Source organism: Cardiocondyla obscurior, linkage group LG03 (genome assembly GCF_019399895.1).
Source record: "Cardiocondyla obscurior isolate alpha-2009 linkage group LG03, Cobs3.1, whole genome shotgun sequence".
NCBI classification, from domain to species: Eukaryota; Metazoa; Arthropoda; class Insecta; order Hymenoptera; family Formicidae; genus Cardiocondyla; species Cardiocondyla obscurior.
In genome coordinates, this window is record NC_091866.1 from 6,236,712 (window position 1) to 6,247,449 (window position 10,738).

At 36.4% G+C, this 10,738-nt stretch overlaps 1 protein-coding gene across 2 annotated transcripts in view; it reads right to left on the minus strand.

The window, feature by feature from the left end:
- LOC139113574 (cilia- and flagella-associated protein 58) overlaps window positions 1-10,738 on the minus strand; it is a 164,909-nt gene that overhangs the window by 91,895 nt on the left and 62,276 nt on the right. For both annotated transcript variants that reach the window (XM_070674807.1, XM_070674808.1), the window contains 2 exons: window positions 6,425-6,553; window positions 5,777-6,009 (listed from right to left, as the gene is read on the minus strand). In XM_070674807.1, coding sequence (XP_070530908.1) covers window positions 5,777-6,009; window positions 6,425-6,553 — 362 coding nt within the window. The remainder of the gene's footprint in view (window positions 1-5,776; window positions 6,010-6,424; window positions 6,554-10,738) is intronic.

Here is a 10,738-nt window from a genome sequence, read left to right on the forward strand (position 1 = left end):
GTCTCTATTAAAGTTTCTATTTTGATTATATCTTCTGATGGCTTGCATGATTCTTCTTCCTCTGGGGTTGTTTATCTGACGTGTATTAAAATATCCTCCTCTTCCTCTCGGAAAATATCCTTGAGTGTTGAAATTGTTTCCTCTGTAGTTGAAGCTGCCCCCTTCTTGTGGATACACTTGTTCTGTTGAATTCTGAGTTTTATAGCTTCCTTCCTATATTCTTTTTTTCTCCTTTAAAAGCACTTGATTTTGTCACATTCCTTCCTTGTTCAGTTTTATCGCGTATTTCCCACATCTTGATTTTGTTTTTGACAAATTCACATGTCTGGTCTTGCTCTCTTACTGCATCAATTAAGTCTCCCACATAACTTAACGACTCGGGTAACGTACGTAGCATATAATTCAATTTTTCCTTTTCTGTCACTGTGGCACCTGATGATTTTAGTTCATTTATTAATTTTTCAAAGTCTGTAAAATATGCACTTGAATCATCATAATCCATTAACTTTATTTTTTCCAGTCTATTTTGCACACAAATTTGTATCGCAGTAGATTCTCTGGAATACATTTCATCAAATTTTTTTAGTATATTGTAAGCCGTTTCTTCATTGCTCACAAATTCGAGCTGTTCATTTGATATGGCGCAATAAATGTAATTCATGGCTTTAAGATTACTTTCAGCCCATGTTGTAGAATTGTCAGACGATGGCATTGGTCTGATTGCCACCTCATCACATTTTTTCAATTTTAAATAAAGTAGTATCCGCTTCTTCCATAAATTGTAATCTTGTCCATTGAACTGTTGAATTTTAATTTCTTCAGCCATTTCTTCGTCTTCTTGTATTCCGAACTCAGTGTTTGATTTTTGTTGAATGTTGTTTTTAATTTTAACTATTTTTGTAATAGTTCCTTTGGTTATTTTTTTAATATCGTTCCAATCAACTTCGAAGCCAAGTTGCATTCACTTTTATTGTGGTAAACACCTTTTGATTTTCCAACCACGCTCTGCTACCATGTAAAAATTATTTTTGGGCGCGTGGATAATTTTGTAATAAAAACTCTTTATTTCACAAACACTGGTATATATATTTAACTTTGGTTTTACACACTCTTTATAAAATAACATAAAATAACATAAAAGAATATAGAACTGTATTTAAGGAGGTTTCAAAATGTGACACGTCTGTACCCGACGACGACTCTTTTTCAAGTGAGGTAGTCCCGATATTAGTTTTATCTTTGGGACAGAAAGGGGCTTCCCGGACCTTTGTCTTAAGAGGTTTATTCCCTTGCTTATCTAATTGACACAAAGTCACGTAGCGTATCCGGTCTACTAAGAATTATTTATTTGTAAATTGATTCAATCTTATTTAAAGTTAAATTTATAATTATTGTTTTAAAGCGCATATATTTTAACAGTCACATCACTAACCCACTTTAAATTGACAGAACTAATAAATAATTATCGTTAAAATAAAAGGTTGCGAGACCTTATTACCGAGAATAACAGATCATCGAGATTGCATTACCCCAGTAATCAAGTTACGACAATGTAATCCGCTGACGCCGAAAAAGCGCCTAAGTTAAATACCCGGGGATCGACAACAGCGGGCTGTTGCTAATCACCTCACGTACGTAACGTAAGATTTGTCGCGTGTCGATCAAAATACACACCTCGCTGAGACGAGGCAGCGTAATAATACAGTGTAGTGGAGAGTGGGCAGGTATCTACGATAAACTTAAGTGTATGAATAAAAGGAAGAATTATTATATTTTGAAAGAAGTACATTCTAATTTGGCCGCCCTTATCTTTTAAGTTCCCGAAAGCCCCGAAGGACGGACCCCATGCACCGGCCACTGTGCAACAAATTGGTGGCAACGGTGGGATCCGCCTTCCAGGACGAGCAAGGCCAATTACTCTTTCGCGCTCGGGATAATTACTTCTGCAACAAAGAAATTAAAGTTGTGACTAAACAAAGACATTATCTCCACAAATAATCAGTCCGGAGAGACTGAAAAAATCCAGCGCGTCAGCAATAAGCCCGACACCAGATACCCAGAGCAACGAAGCTACGACGCCAAGCCGCCAACGGAATTGCAAGAAAAACAACTAAACGGAGCGACTGAGAGGACAACAAGCAGCCAAGCAAAGCAACAAAGACAGCAACATAGCAGCCAACTACACACGTGCAACGAGAAGAAACCCGACACAACAAGCAGCGCTCAGCACATAGTCGGATGACTAACCATGAGAATCACTGCGTTATTGTAAGTTTTAATTGTATTGATTTTAAGCGATCTGTCCATGTCCAATATCAAACTTCTCAAGAAGAACAACTCTTGGGATTGGGGGATTGCTCAAAAAGCGGCTTTTGAGCTAGTTAAAGAACAGATCACCACTTCGCCTACACTCGCGTGCTCAGATTTTTCGGAACCGTTTGTATTGCAGACGGACGCGAATTCTGTTGGTCTCGGCGCCGTGTTGACGCAAAATATCGACAGTATCGAGCGGGTGATAGCTTTCGCGAGCCGTGCGTTATTGAACGCGGAAACGCGATATTTTACAATCGAGCAAGAGTGCCTCGCGGTTGTACGGGCGATTAAGAAGTTTTGTCTGTACTTAAAAAGGTGCTCTTTTCGTGTAATAACGGATTATAGCAGCTTCCGGTAGTTGTACAATTTGAAAAATCCGACAGGAAGATTAGCGCGATAAGCTTTAGAGCTTTTAGAGTACGATTACGTTGTAAAACATCGAAAGAACGCGATGCATCATGTACCGGAAGCACTTTTACGAATCTCGGAAAAAGACGGAGAACTTTGTGTTGTCGCGGTAGACGCAGATAAGTGGTACAATACAAAAAAAACAGAGGTCACAGAAAATCCACAGAAACATGACAGGTGGCAAATCGTGGACGGGGAATTATACTTTCGGAAACCCCGCGCGGAATTATCGCAAGCCGTAGCTGATCTCGACCAAAGGAAATGATAGTACCTCAGAAAGATCGAATCCGTTGCAAGCCGAACTTTTAGAAATTGAAAAAACGTACCGCCGAGTAGCGACACGATATTATTGGCCTCGAACGCACAAGGCGATTGTAGATACGTGCGCAGGTGTGATACTTGTCAGAAAACGAAGGTCAAACAAGATATACCGGCCGGATTGATAAGGCGACGCGTTATCGAAGCCCCGTGGACAGTAGTCGCCGCGGATATGATGGGACCGCTACTAACTAGTACATCCGATCACGCGTGCTTGCTCGTATTACAAGACCTTTTTACGAAATGGGTTGTGTACACTGACCGGCAATAATGGCCTGACGCACTGCGGCGACGGCAGCTAACGTGCGTGAGCTAGCGTGGTGTGCGTCAGGCCACACCGCGGAGCGCGTACGTGAGCCGTGGAGCGCCGAGAGAAGCGAGAGGACGAGGGAAAATTTGGTGGGAGGCGTTCTCATGCTCTATCCCGCTCGCGACCCATGCGTTTGAGAGAGAACGCATGAGTGGTCGCTAAAAAATTGTTATAAGCGCACCTTCGTTCTCTCGCTTGCATGCGTTCGTGTTTATACGGACGCGCAAGAATAGAAATAGGTCGCAAAAGTACGCTATTAATTCTAGCGTATACTTTAAAACATTTCGCGATAATGACAACCGAAATTGAATACCCGTGTTACTAATATTATTAAATATATAATTCTACGTTACATGTAATTTATTTTTGCAATAATTTTTTGACAAATATATAAATAATATATCGAGAAAGAACGCATGGGAGGACGGTGCGAAACTGTTAGAGGTGCATCTCCGATCTCTTGCTTGCACGCGTTCGTGTTTATACGGGCGCGCAGAGATAAAGATAGATCGCAAAAGTACGAATTATAGCGTATACTTTAAGATTTTCGCGACTAATGATAACCGAAATTAAATACCCGTGCTACTTATATTATAAATATATAATTCTACGTTGCGTGTAATTAATTTTCGTAATAATTTTTTGACAAATAAATAATGTCTTGAGAAAGACAATTTAAAATTCCGTTTTCTGTCTTGAGAAAGACAATTTGAAATAGCGTTGTTTTTAAAAATAAGAAGTTGCATTATGCACACAAAGCCGCCTAATTGTGTTACGTTCCTGTCGCGATTTTCATTTGTTATCGTCGAGAGTATGTTGTTTTTTCTTCGAGCATTACTTTTCGTGGTGTCGTAGCAGTGCGCGGATATATCATCAAATAGTTTTTTGCGAATTATGGCTCCAATCTTATGCTCTAAGATACGAGGTCACATCATCGGACAGTGGCAGGCCGGAAAATCAGTAGCAGAAATTGCTGCTGATATTCCGTGTTCCGTGCAAGCAGTTCGACGATGGATACGACGATACAATGAGGGCGGAGATCATGCTTTGCATGATCATGAAACGGCTGAGGACCTGTGAATAAACTCCTCTCCCGCTATCCCTCGTATCACTACGGAGGATGGATCCTAGATCCGCGCCCGGCCTTTAGCTTGCGGCTTTCCTCCGCGAAGAGGGGAGTTACGAAACAATATACAGGGTGTCCCAGTTGATGTAAAAAAATTCTTAGTTGTAGGTTGAGCTTCCGAAAATAAGTAGAAAAGTCCTATACGGTTTTGTAAGTTAGGCGTTAATAACCGAGAAAATAACATTTAAAGATTTGACGCCCCGCGTGCGAGCAAAAACGCGCCGTTTGAAGCTACCGAGACGTTAGTGGACCTAGAGGTGTGGCTTATCTTACTCTATTCGCAAAGAAATGAGTAATCTATGAATCTCTGGAAATAGAGTGGTGGTGTGGCCCATCCCACTCTATTTACAAAGATTCATAGATTACTCATTTCTTTGTGAATACAGTAAGATAAGCCACACCTCTAGGTCCACTAACGTCTCGGTCTTCAAACGGCGCGTTCTCGCACGCGGGGCGTCAAATCTTTAAATGTTATTTTCTCGGTTATTAACGCCTAACTTACAAAACCGTATAGGACTTTTCTACTTATTTTCGGAAGCCCAACCTACAACTAAGAACTTTTTTACATCAACTGGGACACCCTGTATACAGCGTGTCTCAGCCCATGTGTAAAATCCTATACAGATAGGTAGTTCTTGGGAAGATAAGTAAAAAAGTTCTTTAACGTTTTGAAAAATTCTCAATACTTATTGAGAAAAAAATTAATTTGTCTAGCGCAAGAGCGACAAGAAAGCTATACGTGAGTGAGCGCGATAGGCGACGGCGCCATTCCTAGCCATTCACCTGTCGCGCTCATTCACGCGCAGCTCCCTTGTCGCTCTTATACTTATACAATTTATACATTTTAATTTTTTTTCAATAACGGTTGAGAATTTTGCAAAATAGCACAGGACTTTTCTACTTGTCTCAATCAATTCTATCTATCCTTCCAGTATCCTTCGTTATGTCTGAGACACCCTGTATAGTAAATTTGTTGTTGTAATAAATGGTAGTTGGACAAGAGCAAGCTTTATAATAGTAGTTATTTATGTTTACGTAGAAATATTAGTTATAGAATTATGTGGTATGGAATTAAATAAAAAGAATAACCAAGATTGTAAGCAGAGCGGAGGTCCGCAAAATGTACTCATCTAGAGCATTTACATATACTACTACTTACGTGTTAGTGTTAATTTTATATTTTTAATAAAAAGTTTTTTTGAAAAATGTTGCACAAATATATAAATTAAAACAGTTCTCAAAACATATGTTTAATATATAATGTTTAACGTAAGTTTTTAAACTTGATGCAATTAACTTACTCTTTTTCCGATGCTAATTGTTTGTTTTTTTGCTCAACCTCTAAGTCCAATTTTGTAATATTTAGTTGCAGATTCTGAAGTATCTCTTGTGCATTTTGTTCACGCGCGTGTGCCACATCGCTCAATTTTGTTATTTTAGTTATTTCTTCTTTTAAATGAGTCATCTCATTCTCATAATTTTTTATTTTTTCTTTCATTTCTAACATTTTATGTGTATTCTCTACAATTTCGTTCTGAAAAAGTATATTTAATGTGTGTTTTAAAATAAATTTGTATATTAGTAAAAGGTAAAAAAAAGAAGTAAAAGACTAAATAAGTAAAGAAGAAAGAAGAAAAGGGATCAACGGCACTCAGGAGAGTAACCTTGACAACATATGTCAAGGTCATTGAAATTGCAGAGGATATCCTTTTTATGCATTATTACCGAAAAAGAGATTATTAGGAAAAAAAGAAAAAAAAAGGGAGAAAAAGATAGAAAAAAATAGGGAGAAAGGAAAAGAAAAGAGAGATAAAACGAAGGAAAAATAAGGAAAAGGGAAAAGGAAAGCGAAAGATAAAAGGAGAGAAGAAAAAAATAAGAATGGAAGGTAAAAGAAATACAGGAAAATAAAACGAAGAATAGAGTAGTCTGATAAAATTTGATCCCACCTTTAACAATGCGCATTGTCCTAATATTTCCTTTTCATTTTTGTGCGCCTTGTACAAGGATTCATAAAGCTTTGTATATTCGGCTTCAAAGGGAGCTAATGCCTCATTAGAATTCATTTCAGTTTTTATCTAGAAATAAAAGAAAAAGTTTCTGAGTTATTACAATTTTTGTGACATATTTTTCATGTTATGTCATGCCCGATAGGAAACAAATGAAATGGGACAGGGTAATTAAAATAATTTGTTTCTTGACAGTATAAGTGTACAACTGAGCCATATACATTAGAAAGACTCGCGTGAGGGTCAATGCCTTAAAGAAACATTGTAACGTTCGTTTGAACCGTGCAAACAGTGCTCCTTATTAAAGATAAAGAACGGATGTTCGTGTTATCTGGAATGGAGCCGGTAAAACTTTTGGCAAAGCAATAAAAATATTACAAGTCAGAAATTTATAAAAGAAATATAACAAAAATTTATTTAACCTATTATCTTTACAAATTATTGTATTCCGCTTATTAATTTTGTCACATGCTGACTGTTTGTAAAACTAGGTCGATTTTATTTTACATTTATTTTACGCTATTTACATGCACGGAAACAAGAGGAGGTCATTCAGATTTAATTAAAAATTACGCAAAATCACATTTTACAATGGAATGTTCGCCGCTCACACACTGTTCACGTGATGTTGCATGTGTCCGCCAAATACCGCACTGGATGTAAGCTCAGTGGATTCGAGAAGTACAATGAGTCCACAAATAAAAGAATACGAAATTGTATTAATCGCGTGTGAATCTATTATCTGAACTTGAGTCTATTCTGCCGCGAGTATCACTTAAATTCTTGGCATTCATGAGATGACAATGATGATGTACAGTTATTGACAGAAAGATTGCAACACTTGAAGTTAAGGACACGATTTTAGAAATAGAAATGCGATGCGAACCACTGCATTCGCTCAAACGGCACTTCATACATGTCAAGTTTTTTTTTTGTATGTATGAAGCGCTGCATGAGCAAATGCAGTGGTTCGCATAAAATTTCTATTAAAAAAATTTTGTCTTTAACTTCAAGTGTTGCAACCTTTCTGTCAATAACTGTACCTGTAATTTGTGCTGAGTTGCTTTTTCACAAGTTAAGAATGTCTTCAAATATAGCTGAGCAGCTTCCCTTGAGTCGTCTAAATATTCTGATGTAACATTTGAGTCACACAATCTGCGCACGTGTTACCACTTTGAGTGCCAACGTACAATTACCGGCACTGGAACCTGCATCGAGCGAGCGGAACACGGAAGCGCCGCTAATCGATCAACGGATTGATTAATAACAATAGGCGCTGTCGTGCACCCGCGAGGTGCTGCCGCTGGTGGGCGCGGTGCATTCAAACGCATTAATAAATACTGACATACATATGTCTTTTAAATTATTTGTTCATTAACAAATTAAACATCATGGAATGTAATAGAATTAAATACTAAATCTATTTTTAAATTCATATCTTAAAGAACAATAACAGGAATAAAGTTTGCTGTTACAAGCCAGTATAGACTAAAGTTAGCTATATGCACTTATCGATATTTACGTCGCTAGTTGGGACCGTCGTGAGTTGCTATATGAATTTATCGATTTTCATGCCATTCCTCCTTCATTAGCAACTCACGGTAAACCAAGTTTCTAACGGAGAACTTAGAGGTACCAATTTATAAAAGAGCAGTGGAATCGTCACGAACGATTCCCATCAATAACTATAGTAGTATCTGTTCACTCATCACAAAAGACAGAGTCATTTAAAGTTAGTTGTGCAGAGCGGTTTGAGATAAGTTTAGTTTAGTGAAAGCAATTTAAGTTGTTCCAGAAAAAAAAAAAAAAATAAGTTCTAAGTTAAACCGGAAACAAGGAATTATAATTAAAAGAAAATTTTTGACAAATTAGCAACCGAAAAGTTTTGAAAGGAAATTTAGAGTTAATTGTTTCCACTTAACATTAGAGTAACTTAACAACAAGTAACATTAGAGAAGTATCATACAGCGATTTTCCTGAAACTTGGCATACAAGTAGTTCATGGAAAACTATTAAACACGTATTTTTTTATATCGGCCCAAAAGCCGTTTAGAAGGTAGAAATCACTCTTATTGATTTTGAGGGTTCGTTTGACTATTTTATAGATTATTTTGCAGTTTGTCACCCTAATTATTCTTGAAGGACACAGTTTATCATCGTTTATTTTTCTTAAAACTTTGAGGATGGTGGGCCAAGTGTGCAGCGAAAATTTTTGTTAAGTAGTTTTTAAGTGATCGCGAAAAAAATGTAATTTTTCATTTATTATATAATTTAACATTTATTCTCTGACAAATAAGTAAATACCTGAGCGGGTCGCTAGGTAGCAACTAGGTTATTAGATTTTGCGCTAATAACTTCAGAACACTGAAAGGTTAAAGGCAAGGCTAAAAATCAATTTGTCACTCCGTCATATAATAGTTTACCAACCAGCATAGAGGGCATTTACAATTCTTTTTCATTGATTTATCTAATTCTGACTCGCTTTATGCGCTACGGTAAACTACTTTTATCAAGACTTGAATTTTTGTTTTTTAACAGCTGCGGTTTTATTTTTTATGATTTATAAATTTAAAGTATCTGCAAAGACAATGGCTCACATTCTGAGCTCACTTTTAGAGGCGCCTTTAGTTAAAAGCGCCTCTAAAAGTGGTTTTATAAAAGTGGTCGTATTCTGAGCTCACATTTAGAGGCACCTTTAAAAGTGACAGTCACTTTTAGCCTAAATGTGCGCTTTTATCTCGAAAAAGCTATTCTGAATCCACTTTTATAGCACATTTATAGACTTTCGCTAAAAGTGCCGCTAAATGTGGTCTGTAACACATTTATCGGCACTTTTAACGAAAATTCAATATGGCGGCACCCATGCGATTTGACAGGTGGACCCATATCGCGACTTAACTAATTAATGGCAACGTTAATCAATTAAATTTGTTCAAAAAAACTATATACGTGAAGTTTTTAGGAGTAAACGAAACTCCAAGTAGTAAAATTAATCGTATTGGAACAATTAAAAAAAATTTCAATTTTAAAAATGCGCGTTTGTATAAAAGGTGCCTTCAACCTATGGTGAGTGTCGTAAGATTAATTTCAATCATCTTAAGTTTGTTTTCAGTCGCTGCACTACTGAATTGATGCACACTAGTGCAATAAGTTGGAGTAAATCAAATATAATTTGTTTTATTCTAACTTACTGCACTAGTTACAGCGTGTAGCGACTAAAAATAAATTTTTTAATTACTTTAAACATGTTAACCGTGGATATTATTCACGAAATTAATTATGTGATCGAAGTTCGGGAAGTAAATGTAGTTCGTGATTGTGATCCGCGAGATTTTTGGAATAAAATAAACTCGTTTGAAAGAGTGACGGCAAACGTGACTTATTTTTTTGAATTTAACATTTAAAACTTTTTTTATGCCAAATAATATTATATGGCTAATATTCATAGTCCGTCCTTATTTTAAAGATTGTTTTAAGTACAGTTTTATTTGGTTTTAAACCAAATACAGAATCGTATCATCGTTTTAAGACATTGTTTAAAATAATTTTGAAATAAGTAACTATAAATACCAATCTACAGGGTGTCCTAGATCAGTGGACGATGCCGAAAATGATAGGTAGATTTAATCGAATTAAAACGAAAAGTCCTGTACTATTTTGAAAAATTCTCAATAGTTTTCAAGAAAAAAATTAATTTATGTACGCGTAAGAGCGACGAGGAAGCGTGGGCTGAGTGAGCGCGACAGACGACGGTGCCATTTCTAGTCATTTGCCTGTCGCGCTCACTCACGCGCAGCTTTCTTGTCGCTCTTACGCTTATACATTTAATATATTTTAATTTTTTTCTCGAAAACTATTAAGAATTTTTCAAAATGTAAAGGACTTTTTGTTTTAATTCGATTAAATCTACTTATCATTTACGGCATCGTCCACTGATCTGGGACACCCTGTATAATGAGATATTAATCCCAGTAAAATTTTAAGACAAACATACGCATGGTTCCAAAGTTTTAAAAAAATGAAAGTGATATTTTCTCATAATTCATCATTTTTCACATTTTTACAGGGATTAATATCGACCCATCATTTAAAAAATAAAAAAAAAACAAGAATTTTTGCCGTCACTCTTTATAATAAACGGAAAGTTTGACAGAAATATTGGTTAATTAAAGAAAATGTGCGTTTTTTGATCGCGTTAAAGAAAAAATAATTAACTGGTACACATAAATGTACCTATATCTTAAAAGCGCTTCT